Below are 27,756 nucleotides of genomic sequence, written 5' to 3' on the forward strand. Positions count from 1 at the left end.
CCTTCCTTCGGGACCAGGACCTCCAGGCCTGAGGAACACAGGATTGCTGGGACAGGAAGCAAAAATGCTGCAAGTGAATCACTAGGAGTAATAGTGAGTGGTGCCACTCCAGCTTCCACCCCTTGGTTCCTGGCTCCATAAATTCTGGCTATTGGAGACAAAGCACCATATATTGGTGACTGGTTTAGAGCATATACAGCTTCCTGGAGAATATTGTCCCAGCCCCGTAAGTTGTTGCCACCTAGTTGGCACTGTAATTGTGTCTTTAGGAGCCCATTCCATCGTTCTATCAAGCCGGCTGCTTCAGAATGATGTGGAACATGAGACAACCAGTGGATTCCATGGGAATGGGCCCATTGCCACACTGCATTTGCTGTGAAGTGAGTTCCTTGATGTGAAGCAATGCTATGTGGGATGCCATGCCGGTGGATGAGGCATTCTGTAAGTCCACGAATAGTAGTTTTGGCAGAAGCATCGCGTGCAGGGAAGGCAAATCCATATCCAGAGTTGGTGTCTATTCCAGTAAGGACAAAGCACTGTCCCCTCCATGATGGAAGTGGTCCTATGTAATCAAGCTGCCACCAATTTGCTGGTTGATCTCCCTGAGGAATGGTCCCATATCTTGGACTTAATGTTGGTTTCTCCTGCTGGGAAATGGGGCACTCAGCAGTGGCAGTGGCCAAGTCAACCTTGGTGAGTGGAAGTCCATGTTGCTGCTCCCATGCCTAACCTCCATCTCTGCCGCCATGGGCGATGACAGGGGTGGCAGAGGAAAGGGAAGGACAAGTCTCCACAGCGCGTGTCATCTTATCCACTTGATTTTTAAAGTCCTCCTCTTCAGAGGTAACCCTTTGGTAAGCATTCACATGAGATACAATTTATTTACCTTTTTGGCCCATTCAGAGAGGTCTATTCACATACCTCTTCCCCACACCTCCCTTGTCACCATTTTTTCAATCATGTTTCTTCCAATTCCCTGACCATCAGCCGCGCTATTAGACACAGCCCATGAATAAGTATCCAGTCTCACATCTGGCCATTTTTCCTTGCAGGAAAACTGAACGGCTAGGTGCACTGCTCAAAGTTCTGCCCATTGGGAAGATTTCCCTTCACCAGTGTCCTTTAGGGAGATCCCAGAAAGGGGCTGTAGCGCTGCTGCTGTCCACTTACGAGTGGCACCTGCATATCGTGCAGAGCCATTCGTAAACCAAGCATGACATTTTTGGTCTTCAGTTAAAGTATGGTAAGGAACTTCCCAGGAGGCCATAAGTGCAGACTGGGAGAAAGAAGGTAATGTGACAGGAGTGGAGAATGTGGGCATTTGGGCCACTTCTTCATGCAGCTTACTTGTTCCTTCAGGTCCTGCTTTGGCCCGATCTCATATATACCACTTCCATTTAACAATGGAGTGTTGCTGCGCATGTCCAACTTTATGATTCTGTGGGTCAGACAATACCCAGTTGATGATGGGTAGTTCAGGCCTCATGGTGACTTGGTGGCCCATGGTGAGGTGTTCAATCTCTACCAAGGCCCAGTAACAGGCCAACAGCTGTTTTTCAAAGGGGGAGTGGTCTGCAGAGGAGAGCAGGACTTTACTCCAAAATTCCAGTAGTCTACTGATTCACCAATAGGGGTCTGCCAAAGATTCCACCCTGCATCTTTATCTACAACTGACACCTCTAGCAACATCGGGTCAACTGTATCATATGGTCCCAGTGGCAAAGCAGCTTTCATGGCAGCCTGAACCTGTTGAGCCTTTTCTGATTCTGGGCCCCACTCAGAATTGGAGGTCTTTTATGTCACTTGATAAATAGGTCGAAGTAGAACGCCCAAGTGAGGGATATGTTGCCTCCACAATCCAAAGAGGCCCACTAGGCGTTGTGCTTCCTGTTTAGTTGTTGGGGGTGGGGAGCAGATGCAATAGCTTATTCTTCACTTTAATAGGAATATCTCTACATGCCACTGGACCCCTAGAAATTTTATTGAGGTGGAGCATGCCTGAATCTTCGCTGGGTTAATTTCCCAACCTCTTGTATGCAGATAATGTACCAATGAATCTAGAGTCTTTGATACATCCTCCTTAGTGGGTCCAGTGAGCATACTGTCATCAACATAATGGACTAGTGTGACATTTTGCAAAATAGACAAGTGATCAAGGTCCCTTTGGACTAAATTATGGCCCAGGGCAGAAGAACTGATGTAACATTTGAGGAGAGTTTTGAAAATGTATTGTTGCCCCTAGCAGCTGAAGGCAAACTGCTTCTGGTGGTACTTCAAGACTGATATTGAGAAGAAGGCATTGGGCAGATCACTAGCTGCATACCAAGTGTCAGGAGAAGTATTAATTTGATCAAACAATGAAATCACATCTGGAACAGCAGCTGCAATTGGAGTCACCACCTGGTTAAATTTAGGATAATCCACTGTCATTCTCCAGGATCCATCTTTTTTTCTTACAAGACACATAAGTGAGCTAAATGGGGATATGGTAGGAATCACCACCCCTGCATCTCTCAAGTCTTTGATGGTGGCACTGATCTCTGCAATCCCTCCAGGAGTGTGGTACTGCTTTTAGCTTACTATTTTCTCGACAATGGCAGTTCTAATGGTGTCCACTTGGCCTTTCCTACCATGATATCCCTCATTTCACATTTCAGGGATCCAATATGGAGGTTCTGCCAGTTACTAAATATGTCTATTCCAATAATGCATTCCGGAACTGGGGAAATAACCACAGGATGGTTTTGGGGGCCCACTGGATCCACAATGAGGCAGACCTGAGCTAAAACTCCATCGATAACTTGATCTCCATAAGCCCCCACTCTGACCATTAGGCCTTCAAAACACTTCGGGTCTCTTGGAATTAGTGTCAGTTCAGAGCCAGTCTCCAGTAATCCCCCAAAAGTTTGATTATTTCCTGTCCTCCAATGAACAGACACTCTTGTGAAAGGCCGCAGGTCCCTTTGGGGAAGGCTGGAAGAAAGACTAACAGTATAAACCTTGAGTGATGTAGCAGGGTCCTCCTTCAAAGGGACCCGGCCTCCCCCTCATGCAAGGGGTGGTGTGTCTGTGAACTGGCTCAGGTCTGGGAATTGATGGAGCGATTGTGACTGTCTATTCTGATGTTCACCTGATCTACCATTCTTTCGCCTGTACAGATCCCGTAAATATTTAGTAGGCTTCCCATCTATTTCATTCCTAGGGACACTGTGGCTAAGTAGCCAATGCCATAATTCCACACGAGACAGGTTGCTTTGATTATTATTGAAAACTTGTTGTCTATTATAACCATGCCCACCCTGTCTCTGTTGATTCAGTGCTGACACCTGCCCTCTACCATCACGGGGACCAATCAGCCCCATTGTGGGCAAATGTCAGAGTTCGCTTAGGCCAGTGCCCACTGTTAATCCTGGTGCACATAAAAGAGCGATCACAGGAGTCTTCAGAGATGCTTGGGCCCACTGCACAAACTTGTTCCTTAAGGTTGTGACCAAAGGTATGTCCTAAGGACACCCCCTTTTTGGGTCTATGAGATTATTCTGATAGGTTCATTCCAGCATATCTGTTTCCCTAAGCTTTTGGATGCCTTCCTCTACAGTGTACCAAGGTAGGTCAGGTACCTCAAGTTGGTCTAATCTAGGCCATCTGGCAGCCCATGCTTCAGTGAATCAGCCAAATAAGCAATTAGATCCGCTCTTAACCTCTCTTGTTGAGACATTGAAGGAAGAATCTGTGCTTAGGGGCCCCATATCCTGAAACTTAGTCTGGTCTAATGTTACATTCCTTACACCAGTATCCCACACCCTTAGTAACCATTCCCAGGGATATTCCCCAGGCTTCTACTTTTACATATTAGAAAAGTTGAGATCTTTTTTCATATAGAGCTCCTCTTCCTGAGTAACCATTTGACTGTTATCTTTAGGAACGTTTTGAGCCTTAATTTTCATGACAGGTCTAGAGGATATAATGGGTGGTGAGGGTGTTTCCTGGGTGCTCTCTCTCAGCAATGCCTTGCAAGGCATCTCCCTCAGGCAGTACTACAGATGCAGCCCCACCTGGCATTTCAGCTTGAACAGTTTGGTTAATCTGCTCAAGTGTGGGTTGTTTTATTGAAAGTGAATTAATACCTTCAGCTGGGAGGAGTAGATCTTTTGACTGGGGTGGCTCAATTGTTTCTAGGGGCTCAATAGCCTCCTCTTCTGGATCTTCAGCCCATATGTTCCCATCCTGTTTCAGGGTCCCAAATGTTTCCTATCAACGCCCTCCCTTTAGTATCAGACGCTGCTCTAGATCTGCAATTCAGCTGAAATAGTGATTCAGCCACTCGCATGATACGATTCTGGACCTGGTTCTCAGCAATGTCAGCTCTATTACTAGGGGAGAGAAGACTCTCCTTTGTAGCACCGGCGGAAGCTTTTAGGTCTGTTATTCGGCACCTGAGGCACACTTCTGAGGCTCTGAGATCATCCCTCTCTTTAATCACACTTTCCATTGCAAGAAGGACCAGCCAACCAGCTTCCCTATCTTGTCATCTGGACAAAACTGCTGCAATATACCAAACATGTGATCTCCCAGAGCCTCACCCTAACCAGCACCTCCATCTATCGGTGGCGATACTGTAGATATTAGGATTGCTATTTCACGCCATGGATTAGTAAAAGTGGCAGACTTATTCGTGCCTTTGGGTACAGAAATAGCATTATCAGTGTTGTTAAGCCTTATCAGGCTGGAGAGCCAATTTATGAAGCCCGTGTTTATGGTTTTATTTCTCTACAATCACTCTCAGTACCAATAATGTTAGACAGGGTTCTCTAGAGAAACAAAATACTAATAATTTTATATATATATATATATATATATATATATATCATAAGAAATAAACAGATAATTAATCTATAAAGAAGTACAAATGGCCTCAGTGAAACTTACTTCCGTGAGACAGCTAATATACTGGTTCCTTCGAGTCTTGTAGAGCAGTTCAGGCTATCCGGCCACAGGCTGCAAACAGCAAGGCAGGTCACCAACAGTCAGCCAGATAACAGGGCCCGACAGTCCCCAGCTTAAGAGATGTATACTCCAGTAGTGTGGTGAAGAAACCTCAAACTACAGTGACACAGTCTTGAAGGAACCTCAAACTACAGTGACACAGTCCACAGGTTAGGTGTCCCACAGGTAGTGTAGCTTTCAAATTGAGGCAGAGAACAAGCTGAGGCAGCTGCACAGTGGTCTGATCATCAAAGAGCAAGAGAAAAGAAAGGCGAGGCTCACAAAGCCATTTATCTCTCCTCCCTTCAATTAATCCCACATGTGTTCATGTGTTGGCACAATAAACCTACCTATCACAGCAATCATCACCACAATGAATTTTAAAGTATTTTCTTTTTTCTTGAACTCATTTCTATTAGCTCCCTATTTACTCCCTACGACCTCTGCTACCTTCCCCCATCCCAGCCAGAAGACCATTATTCCAGTTATTGTCTACCTATCCTGTAATCACATGCCAAAAAATTGTACCCCCCAAAAAGTAAAATCAGCAATGGTAACAATATAAAACAGAAAAATCTCAATGAAAAAAAGAAAGCAGAAATATTAAAAACTAGAAAAAAATTTAACTAGGTCAAAGGGAGATCAAATGATAAAGTGTTAGCTATTAACCTAACCCCATCTGCAATAATCCACTTTCCAAGCCACTCTGACAGCAAGGCTGTTCACATCCCTGATCAATGGTCTGTGGTGCTTCATCCCAGGATTAATTCATGTGAAAGCCTGGCAAATGGATTTTGGGTTTTCACTGTCACCTATAGCCATCTGCATACTAGATGCTCAAAATTTTTAGCTCTAAAATTGTTCCCTCCTCTGGTCTTAGATTTTATTATTTACAATCTGTGAATCACAGGGTCTGGTGTGCTTCTTCTGTGTGGATGTAGCTGGCAACTCACTTAGATGGCTGCTTATTAAGTAAACATTTGTCATAAAGCAAGGAGCTTTGATGGCACGGTGACTAGGTGCTTAGCTTGATGGCACGGTGACTAGGTGCTTAGCTGCTAACTCAATGCTGAGGGGTTGGAAACCACCCAACATTGGCATCTGTCTATAAAGATTACAGTCTTCGAAAAACTGGGGGGAGAGGTTGGTGTTCAATCAGTTCTACTTTGTCCTGTAAGTTAGAATTGACTGAACAGTTGTGGGTTAGTACCATGAAGGTGATTGATTCGCACAAAAGTAAATCATAATATACAAGCAGAATGAGAATTATAAGAGGAAAGTTTGGGAATTTATGTATGTGCCACTGTGTACCTTAAATAGTACTTTGTTATGGATTTTCTGGTTGAATGCTATGGATTTTATTGCTTGTAATTGTAAGCGAATTAACACCTATGTACCTTAGAAATTTCCTAGAACACCTTTAAGTGAGGAGAATTTCTAAGTCAATGATTTTCTTTACCAAGATTTACAAGCAAACATACAATGGTCCTATCAAGAGTAAACTGTTTATCCTCTCTTCTATACATTGAATTGTTTCTTGGATAAAATAATTCAGTAGAATCTAGATCTAACGGTGCTATCGGGTACGGCACACAGAGCCCCAGGTATATTGCCACTTGTGCAGGTAGCTGGGAGCCTAGATTCCCTAAAGCAGACACAGGTTCTTATGTACAATGGAACAATATTTTGGGAAATACTATTGAAATTTTGGGAGAAGTTTTAAGATGGGAGCATTTTATGTTCATGTATCTGAAATTCATCTCATTTATCATTGTGGTGTTCACATTTGCCCATCCATCGTGTTATATTGAAACTAGTTCTAGTGATAACTCCCCTAAGAAAACAATTTTAGATTCCCTGCAGCATGATAGAAATCGACTGATGTGCAATATAACTAAATTTGTAATGAAATTTAGTTTGGGCAATTATTTTCCCCTGGTAATATCATTAAGTCTCAAGTTGCCATTCAAACTGAAATGATATAGTGGTTTTGATCAAGAGAGCAGCTAATTCAATCCTAGAGTTTCCTAAGAATTCTCAGTGACTAAAATGTGAGTAGATTGCTCCCATTCTACTCAATGAAACTTCTCCCCAAAGTTCAATAGCATTTCTCACAGTATGGCTCCATTGTGCTTGAGAACTTGGGTGTGCTTTAGAGAATCTAGGCTCCCAGCTACCTGCACAAGTGGTAATGTGCCTGGGGCTCTGTGTTCCGTACTTGATAGCACTGATATATCTAGACTCATTGGATCCTTTCAGTGATCCATCCAGTGAGAAACAATGATTATGGAACCCCGACTATGGACCACCCACTTTGCTCCATATATGAGAATACAGAAGTAATAAGACACTCAAGTGAAAAATATCATTTGTAAGACAGAAGACATGAACAGAAACAATTTCTCTTGGATACTTATACTATGTGCACTCAATGCTTTCATGAAAATTGTTAATTAACTAGCTACCCAGAATAATTTGAACCTGAAGTTAAGCTTTGATGATTTAAAACAAGGAAGAGAGGGCAGAAAGCAGAATTCAGGTTTAAGCAAAAATCCATCCTTCTAAATAATTGGACCTTGTGTGAAAGGCAGGAGCAAGTGTGTACAGCAAGATCTCTTGGAAGTTTCTTGTTATAACAGCATAGCACAGGAGAAGGTAATCCTCAAGCACAGATTATATCTGGTTTACACTGGGGCCATCTACATCTTTCCTATATGTGTTAGTCCAGGTGGACTAGAGAAAAAAATTCTTTGACACACATATGTGTATGAGAAAGAGGCTTATATACAAGAGCAGTGGAATGTTGAGGAAACATCCCAGCCCAGTCAAGATCAAGTACACAAGTCTCATATTAGCCATATGTCTGATACCAATCTATAAGTTCTCTAATGACTCGTGAAACACATGCAATGACACCAAATGCTGGAAGATCACAAACCAGTGGGTGGGAAGTTCTGTGGATCCAGTGGCATTGTAAGCATCTCATCACTGGCAGAGGTCTCTACATGGCTTTTCCAGCACCCAGGGCTGTAGCAGCGTAGGTCCATGTGGCTTCTCCTTAGGAATGTCTCACAGGGAGTCAGACTAGCCAGTAGAGAATCTCTATGGGAGTGGCCAAGAGAGAGAGAGAGAGAGAGAGACTGTCACCGGCCTTCAAAGAGGAAATCCAGTAATTCCCAGAATTCTCAGGAGAAGGCCAGGCCTACACAGAGTCCTCATTAGTTATATCTTGATTGACAGGTCAACCCCCCCCCCCTCACTCATAATCCTTTCAAATTGACACCAGATTATGTAACTACAACAGATCACTCCTTTGCAGGTGTGTCCTAAACCCATCTAAAGATCTTATTACTGGCTCAAGGTAAGCACACTTACCAACTCTATTTTCATACTTCCCCAAATCATTTCTAGAAATCCTTAATCCACAATAATAAGCAGAAGAAATCAGTATAAAGGAAGTAGAATCATATACTAAATTCTTAAAACAGTCAAGTTCAATCCTTATTTAGCTTATCTAAATCCTTATCTAAACTATTCAATTTATACAAAAATATGGGATTAGGTATCTGACAGCATTAAACCAGATCTAGGATTTCTGTCAGCCATTTGACCTTCTGCCAACACTTTTCTCTAACCAGCCTGGTCTCTGAGAAATTCTAGAGGTGATTTCTAACCCAGAGCTCAAAATATACACTAAAAACTTTCATCTTCATTATTTCATACAGGCATAACCAAAGACTACAACTAATGAAAAGTATCAAAACTTTACCTTTCCGTGTTCTTTCCAGAAAACAACCCAGCAAACTGCATGGAAATATCTGACTAGCCAAAGAAGAAATACTATCATGAGGGAGAAATCAAACAAACATCCTTTTTCCATATTCACGATTTGTTTCTCTAGTACCCCACTTGCATGCTACTGTAATGTGTTAGCCTGGGTGGACTAAAGAAACAAATTCATGGACACACATATGTGTATAAAAAAGAGGTTTATATACAAGGGCAGTTGAATATTGAGGAAACATCCCAGCCCGGTCAAGATCAAGTCCATAAGTCTGATATTAACCCATACATCCGATACCAATCTATAAAGTCATCTTCTGACTCATGCAACACATGCAATGACACAGAATGCAGGAAGATCACAAGCCAGTGGGTGGGAAGTCCTGTGGATCCAGTGACATTGTAAGCATCTCAGTGCTGGCAGAGGTCTCCATGTGGCTTCTCTAGCACCCAGGGCTCCATCAGGGTAGGTCCATGTGGCTCCTCCTCAAGGATGTCTTGCAGGGAGTCAGCCTTGTCAGTAGAGAGTCTCCAAGGGTGTGAGCCAAAAGAATGTGTTAGTCTGGGTAGACTAGAGAAACAAATCCATGAAGATATTCATATGTGTATGAGAGTTTTATATAAAGGGTAATTGTACATTAAGAAAGCATCCCAACCCAGTCCAGCCCAACCCCATAAGTCTGATATTAGCCCATATGTCCTATACCAATATATAAAGTCCTCTTTTGAGTCATGAAAGACATGCAATGACACCAAATGCAGGATGATCAGAGGACAGTGGCCAGAAAGTCTTGGATCCAGTGGCATTGTAAGCATTTCAGTGCTAGCAGGGGTCTCCATGTGGCTTCTCCTTAGGGAAGTCTCAAAGGAAGTCAGCAGAGAGAGAGGCTGTTTCCCGCATCCAAAGAGGAAAATACAGGAGTTCCCAGAATTCTCATGAGAAGACCATGCCAACACATAACCCTCATTGGTTATGACCCAATTGACAGAGTAGACAGAACCCCTTCACTCTTAAATCCCAAATAGACATCAGATTATGTAACTACCAGAGAATGAGAGGCTGGCTACTCCCTCTAAGAAGGAAATCCAGGTATTCCCAGAATTCTCAGGAGAAGGCCATACCCACCCAGAGGCCTCATTGGTTATATCTTGATTAACAGGACAGACCCCACCCCTTCACTTATAATCCTCTCAAATTTATACCAGATTATGTAACAACCACATACTTTGTACTTGTTCTTGGAGGAAATAACCCGACAGACAAAACAAAAAACAAAATAAAAGCTTTGTGTGGTCAGGTCAATTCCAACTCATAAGGAATCCAAGTGTATCACTATTCTCCTTAGGTTTAAAAATAGTTAACGGTTGTATTGACATATAATTCATATACGATGCAATCCACTGGCTTAAGTCCATTGAAGAGCTATGCAGTCATCACCACAATCAATTTTAGAACACTTTCTTCATCCGTTTACTCATTGTTAGCTTCCCGTGTACTCCCAACTTCCTTTGCCATAACCCTAAGAAAACATTAATTCAGTCACTGTCTCAATAGATTTACCTATTCTGTGTGTCATATAAAGAAAATGACAACAGAGGAAATCAAAACCAACAAACAATAACGCCCCGTAGAATTCAAAATAAACCAGAAAATAATAAAAGCTAGAATAAATTTCACATGGATCAAAAGGGAGAGCGAGTAATACTGTGTAAGATTGTACTTTTACTACATCCACATTAGTCCACTTTCCATTGAATTCTCCATGACAGCAAGCCTACTCACACCCCTGGTAATGGTCCGAAGAGATTCACCAGAGGCTGAATTGAAGTTGGAATTCTGTAAATGGATTTTGGACTTTCACTGTTATCCATAACCTTCTGCAAACCCAGTGCTCAAAATTTAAGTTTTAATACACTTCTCTCCTCTGATCTTGTATCTTATTATTTACCATATTTACATCATACATACTGGTGTGCTGCTTCGACGTGGACTTAGCTGACACCTTGCTTAGATGGCTGCTTGTTTTAAGAGAAGAATTTAAGATCCCAGATGTTATTCTTTCTGATACCTGATCATCGTCTGATTTCTTTACCACACTTTATTGTAGCAATCATAGCTTTTGTGATCTCTTCAAGAACACAAATATTGAGTTGGGCTATGTCATAAAAATAAAATTGTTATTAGATTTGGACTTATGATTAAGTATAAACTCAAAATCCATGTATATATCTAAAATTTATAGATGGCCCCGGGCTGCTTTGGAGCAATCATTATCGTTTTATGGGGATTATTATAAGTAATCCTCATGAGACTGTGGTAATTGTATTAATTCCCTAACTGATTTAGCCAATGGTATAGAATTAAAAATACTGTTGAGAAAAGGACAGCAACATTTGTAAGATTGTGTTTTAGAAACATTGCCAGGCCATTCTTCTAAGGTGCCTTTCAGTTAGCAACCAAATGTTTTAAGTCTTTGTCCCACACAGGCACTCCAACATTAAAATAGCCCTAAACCAAACCCACAACCATCAAGTTGATTCTGACCCATAGCAACCCTATAAAGAGTTTCTGAGTTCCATCTTTCTCCCTCAGAGTGGCTGTTGATTTGCATTCTGAATTTATAGTTAGTCCAACACTTACCCAACAGCACCACCACATTAAAGTAGGACATTTGAAAATGCTAAACACTAAATAGCTTTATCTAAGTTTAATCCATCTATAAACGTGGATACATTTATGTGTATACATACAAGCCTCCTGCTGTGTCTTTTTATATATTTAGCAAGTATCGCACAGTAAACTCATATTAGGAAAAATCCCATGGCTCTTCAACCCACCTCTGGATCAAGCTCTAAGGGCTATAAGAGCAGACATTGAACAAACCCAAATGCACTAATTACACCGATAATTTCAACCAGCAAAGACCATAAGGAGACCTTAATAAAATGGTACTAGAAATGTAAAACCCAGTCTCTAAACCACACTGTGTTTTTATTGGAAAACAATGAAATTCACATATCAGCTGCTTGGTTCGTGGAACAGGGAGAGCTCACTTTTATTTTTTAATCTGTTGACTCATAGAACAGTTCCCTGATATGATAGCCATGGCTCAGTTACTATCAAGGGGAACAATCAGCAGTACTAGTCACATACGTACATCCTAGGACAAGAGCTCAACAAGATGACCTCACCACCTTTTAATGAAGTTCATTCTAAGCCAAGCATTTGTAATTTTAAATTTCCAAGAGGAACGTAGAAATTAAACTGTATTATTCTTGATTAAATTACGATCATCACTACAGTTTAAAATTTTTAATGTAAGTTGTAAGTGGCTTACTGTTTTATTATAGGTATTTCAGACTATGTCCCAATAGTTTGAGCCAACTCACATTAATCTGTAGCTATAATAGAAAGAATTTTATCATACCATCTCTGCCCTTCTTCTCCACTATGTAAGAATTTACGATATAAGAATAGCCTCAACCTTCCATCTTACAAAGTGCATTAGAAAGAATAAACACTTTTTAAAGGTAAAGTTTTCAGTTTGAATAAATATGTATATATATGCATACGTGCATTCATTTATATTAAGAGCACAAGACAATACAGTCATGAGGATTACTTCAAAAACTATCTGCAAAAATGGAGTTAAAGATAGTGGATCTTTTTCATGAGCTTTTTGATGTCCCTTTCTGTTAGAAATAGCATCTCATCTCAATGCACTGCCATCAAGTTGATTTTGACACACTCAACCCTGTCATACAGTCGGACTGCCCTTCTGCCCTTCCAAGGCTGGAAATCTTTGCAGAAGCAGAAGGCTGGTGGTTTCGAACAGCAGACCTTGTTGTTAGTGACCAACACATAAGCAATGGTGCTACTAGGGCTCCAAGAAATAGTCTTCAACTGTGTATAAAGAGGTTTTAGTTTTGTTTTATTTTTATCATTCCAAAATTACTTAATTAGCTGTTCACCAGAGATTGAGATAAAAAGCAGGATAATTACAATCTTTCCATTAGTTTGTAGTTAATTAGTCAAAATAATGACTTTGTGTCTCTGTATTCTGATGAGTTTAGCTAATAATAAAAACCAACATCAACTGAGTAAACAAAGTATTTGAAGAATAATCTTAAGCAATTTGCATGTATTATACTTCTAAATAAGCTTTTAAAAAAATATTGGGGGCTCTTACAGCTCTTATCACAATCCATACATATATCCATTGTGTCAAACACATCTGTCCATATGTTGTCATCAACTTTTTCAGAACATTTTCTTTCTACTTGAGCCCTTAGTATCAGCTCCTCATTTTTTTTCCTCCCTCCTCCACATCCCCTTGATAACTTATTTTTTAAAAATTTCCCCATGTCTTGCATGGATTGCCGTCTCCTTTCACCCACTTTTCTGCTCTCCTCCCACCCTGGGAGGAGGCCATATGTGGATTATTGTGATCAGTTCCCTCTTCCCACCCATCCCTGCCTTCCCTTACCCTCCTAATATCACTGCTCCCCTAGCAGCTGCTGTTATCATTCCCATTTATGGATGAGGAAAATGAAATGGAGGATCGGTGGCAATAGATGCATATATCATTTACAGAAATAATGTAAATTGCAAAGAAAGGTATCTTATTAGCAAACATTCTTTTATTCTTTTATTTATGAAAAATTTATTGTAATACACTTAGTAGAACATAGTATATTGTTTTATGAGCATTTAGGTACAATAATAAACATTATCCCAGAATGTGATGATAAGAAAAGAAGTAAAGTATTCCTCTAATCAAATCAATTTGCAAATAAGTTTATAATTGTAAATTAATGAAAGGTAAGAAGAGCTCTATATGAATGCATTTTTTTCTTCCAAATGTTCAGTTGCTCACTCTCCAACTCAAATGGTAAATCAACCATTTACTTTTTACATATCTTTAGTTCCAGAATAATAGGTGAGATTGTCATTTATTATTATTTTTAGAGTATAAATTAGATGGAGCCTTATATTTCAGATGATCTACTTTACATTCAACAGTTCAAACCACCAAACTCTCCAATAATTTATCCCTCCACCCATGCATTCTCTTCCCCCTTTTGTAGACCGCCATCCTCCACTTCACTCCCTTTAACAATCCTCTATCATCTGGTCTAGAAACCTTTGTGGCATAATGGCCTGTGTGTTGGGCTGTCAAGAACAAGGTCATCAGTTCAAATCCACCAGCGTCTCCATAAGAGACAAATGAAACTTTCTACTCCCATAATGACTTAGTCGCAGAAACCCGAAGGGGTAGTTCTACCCTCTCCTATAGGGCCACAATGAGCCAGAATTGACTTGATGGCAGTGAATTGGTTTTTGTTTTGTTTTACTATCTACTCAAACTGTCTCTTCTTATGTAAAATTTTTGGCCACAACTTTACTAAAAGATAGCCCAATGGGAAATATCTTTTAAAAATAATTTTCTTCCTATTTAATTATATAAATATACTTTAAATTTTATATATACCTTTCTTCTTTCATTATTAGTTAGTAAAAGCTAAGTAGCAAACCTTTTTCCCAAAATTAAAACAAAACCACGTAATGTTCATAGCTCTTCTTGTTGTCAGCAGAAGGGCCCTTATCAATTGTAAAGAAGCGTTGTTCTTGGAAATATTCTCAAACATATTGTTATTTCCAAAACCGTGGCTACACATGATGATTTCTCTCCCAATACAGCACTACACTATTATCAAACCCCGAGTCACCATGGGCTTTGCAATGGGGTGAGGTGTTCTAAACCCATACACTTACCAAAAATGCTTTTCATCTTCCTATACATCTTATTATCTAGAAGTAAAATTTGATTCAGTAAGTGGACTATCTATTTTTAGATAGCAAATATAAAGTGCGAGTTTGAACAAAAATCAGTTACTCCACTATCCTGATCAGAAATTTTAAATATCTTATCTTTCTAGAATAGTTATAATTAATAGGAACAATGTTGACTAGCAAGATCTCTAAGATTAACAATAATATACTATAGGTGTTACCACAATATGTGGAATCTAAATAATGAGATTATTTATGTTAAAAAGAAATCATTAGAAAATATTGGGGGGATTTCTATAATCTGAAATAGGTGTACGGGGACCCCTTTTTCATGATATAAGACAGGGAGGGTATTCTCAAACTTCCCCCAGTCACACACTCAAAATGCACATTGTTAAATTAAACTATACCCTGTATAAATTTAGATATTTGTTAATGCAACATTAATATCAGAAATTAAACAAAAATACATTTATGTCTCTATCTTTCAGAGCAGCTTACTAGGATTTGTTGTAACTCAGATTTATAAACAATTGCAAACTTAGGTATTGCATCATCACTAAGCCTTAGTGAAGTGTTTATGGACATGTTTTATGATTTGTTAATCTGTGCTGTGAAATCATCAGTCTGTTGCAGTGAGGATGAAGGAGATGAGGGAGGAGAACTCATGGGAAGAGGGATGTGGGTCATCCTGTTTGATATGTTGGTGGAGAGAGGGACAAAGGGAGGATCATTATCATGATGTTTGAAATAAGATGTACCTCAAGGGTGCAGTTTTAACCCATATACAAATTTCAGCTCGATAAATAAATAAATACATGTTACCAGAACACATTTTCAGTTACCATATTCTGTTTTCTGGTTTTCATTTTTTTCTTGTGTTCTTTCTGTCCTCAGGGGAAATCACTCACATCAAAAAGGTTAACAAGCCTCGTTCAGTCTTACTAAATGGATCATACTGAACCACAGATGCCAGCTGGAATCACTTCACACATTTTATAGCTTGCTGTTAACTGGGGCAGAAGACCAAGGTTTTGCATGAGCAAAGACTGACTTGTTTTTTGTGTGTGTGTATACATTAAGGCATTGCCATCTCTAAGCAAAGCTACCATTTCAATGCCTCCATTCAAAATGTCTGATTACTTTCTTCTTGTGCTAAGCTAGATCTGTGTCTTTCCTTTTTAACAGTTCAAGTGAAGTAAAATCATTTTTTTAATTTCCTCTTATCAAAGCTTCTGCTCGACACTGTTTACTAAAAATTCAGTCACAAACTGGATGAATTGCAAAAAAAAGCATAATAAGAAGTATGTATATGGCTTTGCATTATTAAACAACAAATTAGCACCGAAAGTTTTATTTCATCAGTATTCAGTGAAAATCCCATGTCATTATCTGTTGTCTGAAAATTCTCAGTTAAGTTTCTTGAATTTATTTTTTTACCACATTTAAATAAGAAACACCTTTTACCAAATGTACTAAAGTTGATCCTTTCTCTGTAAATTTGTGTGTTTATATTGTTGATTTATCTTTCATTAAATGATACAGAATCTCTTTGTTGTAGTAAATTTTTACTTCAGTGCTAAGTAAAAAAGAATACTAACTTTATTTAAAACATCTAGAAATATAGAAGTGCAGGTTTGATGATCACCCTAAAAGTTTATTTCAGTGTTTCAACATAGACTTTGGTTGTGCAATAGCTTTTAGCAGATTGGCAGCCAACCAGGAACAATAGCCGTGGTGGGTACACTTGTAACTTCCATGCAGGAGACCTGTGTATGAATTCCAGCCTCATACACAGCCACCATCTATTTGCCAATTGATGCTTGTGTTTGGTTTTCTTAAACAAGTTTTAATGACGTTTCCAGACAAAGACCTCTAGAGAGAAAACTCTGGTAATTTACTTCCCAAGAACAGCCAATTAATACCTTGTGGATCAGAGTGGATTTATCTGGAAAAAACAAAGGTAATAATGCAGGATTGGACAACATTTTGTTTTGCTTTGCTTCCCCATGAGACGGGGTGAATCCTTCTGAGTCAGGAATGACTTAAAAACAGCTAAAAAAAAAGCAACAGATTACTGACAAAGTGGATTCATTATGCCCATCCTTGGAAGAACAAGTTGGACTTCTACACTTTCAAAAGTATTTATATGACTTTTCTAATTATGAAAAAAGATTTTTTAAAGTGCAGATGTGCAGAGAAGAGAAAAAATTCAGGGGATATTGATTTACCATATATACTTGTGTATAAGACAAGTTTTTCAGCACAAAAAATGTGCTGAAAAACTGGGGTTCAGCTTATACACGGGTCAGTGGTACCCCGGCAAGGTATAACATCTCGCTGCCTGCTCCCACAACATAACGGGACGAGCGCCTATTATCTCGTGGGTGATTGCCATTTCTCCACTGTCCATTCAAAGCCCCACTGACACTGCAGGGCTTTGAATGTTTGTTTACTCATGTCTAACCAATCAGAGCGGTCCTATGACGTGGATGGCTCCAATTCGCAGAAGCAACCGTAGTGATTCACTTACACCAGCAGCTGAACTGGTAAGAATGTGTCTGTGGCTGAGCTCTGTCTCTCCCCTCTGATCTCTGTGTTGATTCATATCCTGTATCACCCGCCCGCAGGGACTCCCCCCCATCCTCCCAGCTAACACATCGTGGGGGAGGGAGGGGCATTACCATGAAAGTTCTTTTTCAAAGTCTTGTTTTTTTATCCTATTAGAAATGGATACTCTTGAACCAAAAAAAAACAAACCCAAAAACCCTGGTTTCCAAATGAAGGTTGTGTCCAGAGCAGAAGAGAACAATAACAGTATTGCAAGTAGGGAATTCTGTGTTGACGGAAACCAAGTGCGAGGGTGGCGGAAAACGAAGGCTGAATTGAAACAGATTCCAAAAGCTAAAAAAGTTCGTCGTGGTTTAGCGTCTTTTTTGGGGCACTAGAGAGTAAATTGCATAAATGGGTTATGGAGTGTCATCAACATGGTTACTGTGTAACACGCGTGGGAATCCACATACATGCTCTCCAAATGGCTAAGGATGACATAAAGCACCAGGCATTGAAAAATTTGCAGCATCAGGAGGATGCTGTACCCGCTTCATGAATAGGTTTGGCCTATGTTTGAGACAAAGAACAAAGATTTCCCAGAAATTGCCACAAGACCTTGAAGAAAAAATTACCATATGTCATTCCAGTCATTTGTTATAAAACAAAGAAGGATTTAAACTTATGACCTGGCAGATATTGGGAATATGGATGAAACTGCCATGACTTTTGATCTTCCAAGCAACAGAACTGTGGTAAGTTTAGGAGAAAAAAAAAAACATTTATCTCAAAACCAAAGGAAATGGACAAAAAAATACTTTATAGTTGTTATATCATGTTATATCATGTTTGGCTAATGCATCCTGTCATTATTTTTAAAAGAAAGACCCTGCCTTAAAAGATCAATTTCCCACCAAGAATTACTGTGCATCCACATGTTAAAGGTTAGATGGAGTGAGACAGAAAAAAAAATGGCTGGAAGAAATTTGGAACCGACAACCAGGAACAGCCTTAAATAAAAAGCCATCGTTACTTGTTTGGGATATGTTCAGAGCCCACCTATCAGATGACATTTAAAAAATTGACAAAATCTAGAAAAGTTACTTTAGCTGTTATTCCAGGTGGGCTTACATCTGTACTGCAGCCTCTGGATGTATCTTTGAATAAGCCTTTTAAAGACCGTGGTGCAAAGGATGTGCAAAGGATGTGGAATGAATGGATGTCACCTGGTCAAGCCCAACTAACAAAAGGAGGAAATCTCGTGAAGCCTGACAGAGTTAATAGCAAAGTGGGTTCAAGATGCATGGGAAGACATTCCAGAAGACATGGTATGACGTGCCTTCCAGAAACATAGTATTAGTAATGCTATGGATGTCAGTGAAGACTGTGCTTTGTATGAAAATAACAGCAGTGATGGTGATGACGGCGATCTCAGTGAGGACAGCGTCTATGATGACCTCACACCAGCTGAAGCTCTGCATGGGGATACGGATGATGATGAGGAATCCAGTTTTGAAGGATTTTAACTCTTTACATTTTAGCTTTGTTGCTAATTGAGCTCAGGGAATAGTACTCTTAAGGTATCATTGTTGATACCTTATTGTTTTTGTTGAACCTATTTTCTACTTACTGTGCTGATTTACTAATGCTAAAGGACTTGTCCTTTTATTGATGTTTTTATTTAAAATAAATATTTAAATACACTAGCCCACTGATGTCTCAATTTTTAGTAATTTAATTTTCATTTGTTTTGATTATTGAAACTCACCAATAGCTTCTGCATTTTCCACCATGGGCTTATACTCGAGTCATTCAGTTTTCCTGGTTTCTCAGGTAATAATTAGGTACCTTGGCTTATACTTGGGTCGGCTTATATTCAAGAATATACGGTAAGTTTTTTTTCTCAGAATTATGCTATAAAACAAAAATATAACAGTCTTGATTTAGAAGAGCACAATCTTAATTCTAACAGGAATATTCTATTAATTTTGATTATGCCCTAAATATAATTTTCCATTGTTTTTACAAATTGGTTGGCCTACTCAAAGGACTACTACTTATTCTCTCTTTTCTCTCCCTTCTCCCCACTGTCCCTTCATACCCATCTCTGTCATCCTCATTTCTCCATTCTACTACCACAGTTATAACTTGTTTTGGCTCCTGTTAGTCCTCTTTCACATCACAAGAAAGAGTTCCTGAATGACTCTTCAGCTCTCACACTGCTAATAGCTCTTCCATGATGCCAAGTATACTAAGCCCCTTCCTCATAAACAAGGAAGACAAACACAAGCAAGTAAAAATTACCCAAACCTAATGGAGTACTCAGAAAAAGGCCCAAGAACTACCAGAAACAAAACTCAGAATTACGGTGTTCAGGTCCTTTCAAGAGATGTGGAGAACACTCATGATAACAAAGGAAGAGATTGAAAAACTAAAATCTGTAAACCAAAGGGAATCTAGTAGGATAAGTAATGAGATATAAAGATTAGGAATCATGGCAAAAGATCTGAGGGATAAAATAGAAGAATATAAAAATTGAAGAAATTATCTCAAAGAATTTCTCTGGCAGCAACCAAGGAGAGAAATGATCAACTAAAAAAGGGAAAGAATCAGAAGAAATCCTGAGGATGTGGGACACGACCCAAAGAAACAACCTATGTCTTGTGGGAATTGCGCCCTATCTGATCCCACCCCACTGAGGCAAAACACTAAGGGGCTGCAACAAAACAGCAAGGGAACTGAACGGCAAGGTCCCCAGGGAATGCTGAAGGTAAACTTTGGGCCTAGGGCGTGGTGTCCCAACAGACTGGACTGGAAAACACTCCTAAAGGCCAACCAACAGTCCTTGAACTAACTTCAAGCTTTTCTTTCTTGTTGCATTTTTTGTCATTGGTTGCGGTTCTTGTGGGTTTTTTTTGTATATTGTTGCTTGCTTTTTCTTTGTCTTTTGTGTGTGTGTGTGTGTGTGTGTGTGTGTGTGTGTGTGTGTGTGCATGTTATTTTCTCCCCAGGTCTGTCTAAATAAGATAGGCTGGATGAACAATCTGGAGGAGAAAGCAATGGGACTGACAGTTCCAGGGGAACATGGAAAAGGGTGAGGTGGGGGGAAAGGTAGGGGTTTTAGCAAACTCAGGACAAGGGAACAACAAGTGATCCAAATCGGTGGTGTGGAGTGGGTAGGAGGCCTGGTAGGGCATGATCAAGGGTAACGTAACCAAGAACAATTACGGAAACCCAAATGAAGACTGAACATGATAGTGGGAGAAGAGTAAAGTCAAAGGAAATAGAAGAAAGAGCCAGGAAGCAAAGGGCATTTATAGAGGTCTAAATAAAGGCATGTACATATGCAAATATATTTTTATATGAGATTGGGGAAATAGATCTATATTCATATATTTATAGGTTTAGTATTAATGTAGCAGAAGGACATCGGGCCTCCACTCAAGTACTCCCTCAATGCAAGAATACTTTATTCTATTAAATTGGCATTCTATGATGCGCACCTTCCCGACACAACTGTTGAAGACCAATAGGTGCATAAGTAAATGTGGCAAAGAAAGCTGATGGTGCCCGGCTATCAAAAGATATAGCATCTGGGGTCTTAAAGGCTTGAAGGTAAACAAGCAGCCATCTAGCTCAGAAGCAACAAAGCCTACACAGAAGAAGCAAAACAGCCTGTGTGATCACGAGGTGTCGACGGGATCAGCTATCAGGCATCATCAGAACAAAAAAATCTTATAGTGAATAAGGGGGGGAGTGTGGAGTAGAGACCCAAAGCACATTTGTAGGCCACTGGACATCCCCTCAGGGAGCAGACGAGTCAGTCAGGGTGCAATTTAGCAACGATGAAACATACAACTTTCTTCTAGTTCCTAAATGTTTCCTCATCCCCCGTTATCATGATCCCAATTCTACCTTACAAATCTGGCTAGACCAGAGGATGTACAGTGGTACAGATAAGAACTGGAAATGCAGGGAATCCAGAGTGGATGATCCCTTCGGGAGCAGTCGTGTGAATGGCTATACTGAGAGTGTAGAGAGAGGTTGGATTAGAAAGGGGGAACCGATAACAATGATCTATATGTGACCTCCCTGGGGGACGTACAACAGAAAAGTGGTTGAAGGGAGACATCAGACAGAGAAAGAAATGACAAAATAATGATTTATGAATTATCAAGGGTATTTGAGGGAGATGGAGTGGGGAGGAAGGGGGGAAATGAGCTGATACCAGGGGTTTAGGTGGAGAGCAAATGTTTTGAGAATAATGAGGGCAACTAATGTATAAATGTGCTTTACACAATTGATGTATGTATAGATTGTGATAAGAGTTGCATGAGCCACTAATAAAATGATTAAAATAAAGTACAGCTTTGGTACCCCTATGGGCTAGTTCTGCTCTATCCTATCCGTAGGTTGTTCTGAGTTGGAACCTACTTCATGGTAATGAAGTTAGGATAACATTTTGAATATGTGCCAATAAATTTGGACTGGATTTTCAAAGCTAGCTATTAATTATTTTACTCTGAAGCTATTTTACCTCAACAATAAAATGTATATTATTCTTTGGTGGAAAGAAAGAAAAAAGAAACAAGCTATGTCTCATCAAAATTCTAGATAAAGAAAAAAAAATCTACAGTTTTCCCCAATATCACTAAATCGAGAAAGCTACTAGTCAAGAAGGTGAGACAACTCTAAAAACATAAACTCCAAAAGAAAATCACCATTACGTATCATCATTCATCTGAACAATTAAAAAATAAGAAGAAATTCCTGAGGGAAGTTAAGGAAAAAAAGAATAGTCTCGTACAAAAGAAAAATGGTAAGAATAAGTTCAAACTTCTCAACAGAAACTGCAGGCAGGAACACAGTGGAGTGACTTATATAAAATACTATTCATAGTGTACATAATATAAATTAAGAAGTGGAAACTATAACTTCTAAAACATAGGAATTAAATAGGGAACAAAAATAGATCTAAAGAACTTAAAGGCAAAAGAAAGAGAAAGCATGTTAGATGGTAAAAACAATAAATTTTTTTAATATATCTGGATATAATGTATAATAGACCCTTAAAGTAGTACTACTCAGAAAATTGAAGTATTATATATTTAGGGGGAAAAAAGGACAAATACCAAAACAAAATCTGTTTATTTAACACTTTAAAGAGTCAACATAAAAGGATTCACCAAAGTAAAAAAAGAGATTATATATAGATAAAAATGATGAAAAAGTCCATCAAGAATTTAAACCAAACATAAATATCCACCAAAATAGAAATTGAAAATAACTCAAAGAAAAAATGTAAAAAAAGAAGAAAACAACTCAAAGAAAACTCGAATCAATGTTGAAAAATTCTATGTGCAAAATATTGAACGATGCAGGAAGCATTAAAGAGGATAGAATAAACAGCATAACTACCAAAAAAAAGAGTGTATATTCCACCACTACAATAGATAGTATATGAGTATGAACAGGAAGCAATGTTACCAAAGGAAGAAATACAAAGCTGCATTGAAAAACCACTAGCCAAAGACAAGGCTCCAGGAGTTGATGGAACACCAATTGAAATGTTTCAACAAGCTGATAAAGCACTGGAAGCACTCACTTGTCTATGCCAGAAAATTTGGCATACAGCTACTTGGTCAACTAATTGAACAAGATTAATATTTGTACTCATTCCAAAGAAAGGTGACCCAACAGAATGTTCAAATTATCGGACAATATCATTAATATGATGTGATAGGTAGGTTTATTATGCCAAACTGGCCAATAGAAACATGTGGGATTCATAAGGTCACAGTTTGATTGGAGGGCAAAGTTATAAGTGGCTCAGCAAGCCCCGCCTCTCTTTTTCTTGCTCTCTGGTGATCAGACCAGTGTGTGGCTGCCTTAGCTTAGTTCTCTGCCTCCACTTGTGATCAACACTACCCAACCCATGGACCATGTTCCTAGAACTTGAGGTTCCTTCAAGACCTGCTTCGCCACACTGCTGGTGTACACATCGCTTGAGCTGGGAACAGTTTGATCCTGTCATCTGGCTGACTGTTGGTGACCCGCTCTGCTGTTTGCTGCCTGTGGCAGAACTGCCTGCACTGCTTGAGGGAAAACTCGGCTGTCTGCTTCCTTGATCTTGGATCCAGCAGCCCTATGAGTTGAAGGACTTCTAGTATGTTAACTGTTTCACAGAAATTAGTTGAACTAAGCCCTCTGTACTGCTGTGTAGACTAATTAACTGTTATGTTCCTTCATGCTCTATCTGTCATATATCTACATATAGATATAAAATCATAAGTGTCAATGTTTTGTTTCTCTAGAGAACCCTGTCTAACACATATCACATGTATGTGAAGAACTTTCTGAAGATCATACAAACAATGGTTGCAGCAGTACGTTTACAAGGAGCTGCTGGAGAATTGGGCTAGATTCAGAAGAGGGTGTGGATTAAGGTAGATCCTTGCCAATGTCATGGATCTTAGCTGAAAGCAGAGAATACAAGAAAGATATTTGCCTATACTCCAAGGCATTAAACTAAGTAAAGCTTTAGGAGAGTAGAATATACCAGAATTAAAAGTTTTACATAATCAAAAGTAAGAAATATGAGAGAAGATTAAAAATTATTGCTACAAAAGTATAGAAATGCTTATGAAGCAAATATGTCAAGATATGAAGCTATTGTCTCAACATATCATCCATCTAAGTCTATATATGTCTGAAGTAGTGTTTTCACCTCTCTAAACTTTCCCAAAGAATTCAGTGCACTTTATACCACATTCAAACTGCAGTTATGATATGCTCAAAGGCTTCAAACCATATTACTTTTTGAACTTGTTATTATGAATTTTATAGAGATGAAAATTTACAGAGCAAATCATGTTTCTAATCAGCAATTGATACATGTTTGTTTCTTGTCATCAGTTACAATTCTTACAATGTAATATAAGTTTCCCTTTATTTCCTGTTTTCTTTTCTCCCCCTCTTCTAACCCTTCTGAGCTTTGTCTTGGATAAATGTTGCCCTTTGGATTTCAAATGTTTGATTATTCTAAGGTATGTCATTGTTTCCCTACATATCTGTCCATTGTTTGGCTGCAAATTGAGCCATGGTGGTGGGGGTGAAGTGTTGAGTTCTTTTCTACACCTGGACTGTGACTTAGGGACATAACTGAGTGTTCTACACAGCTCTATTTGTCCAACAAGCCTGATGTTTTTATGATTTTGAATTTTGTTTAACATTTTTCTCCCACGCTTTCTAGGATATTTTAATGTGACTCATAGAGGTTCCCACTAGTAGTTGAGAACAACAACTACCAGTTGCCCTCTGCGTTGTGGAGACTGAGGTTTATACACTCCATTAGTCACAAAGCATATTATTTTTAAAATTTCATTAGAATTTGGGGGAGCAAAAAAGAAGTTTGAAGAGGCTATAGAGGGATAGGGTAGGTTTCGAAATGAAATTCTCACAGCCTTTGCTGCTCTCAGAGAATGTACAGGTGCATTGTGATGGTGAAAATTTCTTCAATGACCATTCCTAATGTTTTTTTTTTTATTAGCAATGCACTTTTCCATTTTATTACAACTTCTTCATTATAATCTTTTGTCCTTCAATAAAATCTTTCAAGGTGACCCCTTTGGAATCTCTGAGAAATGCTTACCATCACAGACTGAGCTTCATCCTTTGCCTTGAATTAATCTTTGAAGTTTATCTGACCTTCCTTAAAATTCTTGAAATCAATCTAAATTTTAGTTTGTGTTTTGTTTTACATAAGGCAGTGTTCCCATAACTTGTTTTAAAGCTTTAGTCATTTGGTAAGATGTCCAGTAAACTTTTACTTGAATGTACATTATCAAGGGCAAGATAACAAGAGAGACATGTGTATAGTTATTCACTGATTTCAGAGATATGCTTAAACACATTTTGTTTAGAGTAAACCCAGGCAAAAGCAACAGTTTCAAAATGTTCATGTAAAAATGGAATTAATGCTTCTGAGCGAACTAAAAATCACATCAGTGGGTGCCCATTTTCCCGATATGATCACTGAAGACAAATGTGTGCATAAACAAATGTGGTGAAGAAAGCTGATGGTGTCAGCTATCAAAAGATATAGCATCAGGGGTCTTAAAGGCTTGAAGATAAACAAGCGACCATCTAGCTCAGAAGCAACAAAGCCCACATCGAAGCACACCAGCCTGTGTGACCACTAGGTGTCAAAGGGATCAGGTATCAGGTATCAAAGAACAGAAAATCATATCATTGTAAATGAGGATGAGTGCAGAGTGGATACCCAAAGTCCAACTGTAGGCCACAGGACACCCCCTTACTGAAGGATCACAGGGAGGAGATGAGCCAGTCAGGGTTCCAGGTAGCAATGATGAAACATACAACTTTCCTCTAAGTCTTAACTGCTTCCTCCCCCCACTATCATGACCCCAATACTACCTTACAAATCTGGCTAGACCAGCGGGTGTACACTGGTACAGATAGGAACTGGAAACACAGGGAATCCAGGACAGATGACCCCTTCGGGACCAGTGGTGAGAGTGGCGATACCTGGAAGGTGGAGGGAAGGCGGGGTAGAAAGGGGAAACAGATTACAAGGATCTGCATGTGACCTCCTCACTTGGGTATGGACAAGAGAAAAATGGGCGAAGGGAGACGTGGGACAGTATAAGATGTGACAAAATAATTTATGAATTATGAAGGGTTCATGAGGGAAGGGGTAGTGGGGAGGGAGGGGGGAAATGAGCTGATATTAGGGCTCAAGTAGAAAGTAAATGATTTGAGAATGATAATGGCAACAAAAATACAAATGTGCTTGACACAATGGATGGATGTATGGATTGTGATAAGAATTGTACGAGCCCCAATAAAATGATTTTTTAATGGAATTGAAAGATGGTATTCTTTTCCATTTTTTAATAGCTCCTTCAGATGAACTGGGACCTTAGCAGCAATACTTTTTGACTTAGCATCATATAAAATTAGGACCATCCACCAGTGGGTTAAAAAAACAACTTTAAGAGAAATTATTATTTTTAAAGGTATAACATTGGAAATCTCTAAATCAAGAAGACAAAGACAATAGGAAACTGTGAAAACTGTGTGCCACAAACAGATCACAAAATCCAAATAGGCCATTATGGTATTGGTAGAACAAAACCTTTCCTGGTCTTGTATCATCCTCACTATTGCTGCCATATTGAATCTCGCTATTGTAGCCACCATATCAATCCAAAATATCCTGCGAATAAATTTAACAAACAAAAGTAATAAACTCACTACCATCAATTCAGTTTTATGTCAGTAGTAATCAGAAAAGTTCAAATGAAAATAATGAAATGCGCCCTGCCGACTAAGAAGCGCGCGGGCGCGCCTGTCTCCCTGTCCCTGGGTCGGCCCGGGTCGACCAGGGCGGCGGAGAGGGGCGAGGGAAAGAAGAGAAGGAAAAAGTCGACATCAATAGGAGAAGAGGAAGATGGCCGACAGGGACACCCGCATACTCTGAGAGCTCCTCCAAACAAAGCGGGATTGGCGACCAGGTAGCTGAATAGTAAGAGTCTGGTGAGTGAAATATCCCCCTGGGTCAGCACCCCAGTCCTACCCCACGTATTTGTCCGGAGCAGGGGTCTAGGTGAAAGAGGACCGGACTAGTGGGACATCTCTGGCCACTAAGCTGCCGTGAGCTCACTGGCGACCGGCTTAGGCTCCATCCCCAAACCCGGCGCCTAGCCCAGAGCCACTTGCCTGCCCTGCCTACTCCAGCGGCCCACTCCCCACTCCCCATACGCGGATCCCCACGGGGAGAGAAGCTTTCCTCTCCCGCAGTTCCCCTCTCCCCGCAGGGCAGCGATCTGCCCTCGGGCCCACGTCCCTCCCTCCATTCATCCAAGCTCAGGGGAGCGGACCCGCGGGTTGTCTGGCGACCCCCACGGGGGACCATCCACCCGCACCGCTGCCGCGGACCTCTCCACCTGCCCTCCGTGCGCTGGCCTCCCACCCCCGCCCGCCCCCGCCAGCCCCTGGCAGCCTAGCGCCAGCTCCACTCCTGGCGGGGACCCTGCGCTGAGCACTTCCCGCCAACAGGAGCCATAGCCCAACCCGCGCCTGTCCCGGACCCTGAGCTTCCGCGGAGCGCCGCGCCCCGCGCTGCTGAGTCTGCCCACCAAGGGCCCCCCCCTGCGCAAGGCACAAGAGTAGGTGCCCTCCCCAGGGTGCTGCGGGGACCCCGGCGGCCGCGACTCTGAGCCTGAGCAGAGGAAGGGCGCCATTGCCCCCTGCGGTTTCGCGCCAAGCCTCCTTTGCCGGCGCCATTACCCCCTGCGGTTTCGCGCCAAAAGGGCGGAGAGCGAACACCATTGTTCCCTGCAGTGTCCCGCAGCTGCCTGCGCAGCTATCCAAGGGGCCCGCTCACAGCCCGGGCAGATCAAACACTCCACCTGCAGTCTCGGCTTTGCAGTCCCTGAGGAGCCCTCAGTGAGCTCCAGCCAGCTCTCACCACCTGGGGTCCTGTTGGGTCCCCAGTGCCAGCCCTAAGCCTGCCGCAGCCCGCCCCAGCCACCCCAGGAGACGGCACAGTGGCCTGAGCCTCCACACAATAAGGTTACTCCTGTCTCCCAGAAGCATGGGGCCTATTAAAGGATCAAGGA

At 40.5% G+C, this 27,756-nt stretch overlaps 1 protein-coding gene across 1 annotated transcript in view; it reads left to right on the forward strand.

Annotated features, from left to right (window-relative positions):
- Positions 1–15,778, forward strand: part of RGS7 (regulator of G protein signaling 7) — a 348,752-nt gene extending 332,974 nt beyond the window's left edge. Inside the window, exon 16 of the mRNA XM_075555677.1 lies at positions 15,461–15,778. Within this exon, the coding sequence (XP_075411792.1) occupies positions 15,461–15,511 (51 nt within the window). The 3' untranslated portion in view covers positions 15,512–15,778. The remainder of the gene's footprint in view (positions 1–15,460) is intronic.
- The last annotated feature ends 11,978 nt before the right edge of the window (positions 15,779–27,756 follow it).

This window comes from Tenrec ecaudatus, chromosome 8 (assembly GCF_050624435.1).
Source record: "Tenrec ecaudatus isolate mTenEca1 chromosome 8, mTenEca1.hap1, whole genome shotgun sequence".
Taxonomy (NCBI): Eukaryota; Metazoa; Chordata; class Mammalia; order Afrosoricida; family Tenrecidae; genus Tenrec; species Tenrec ecaudatus.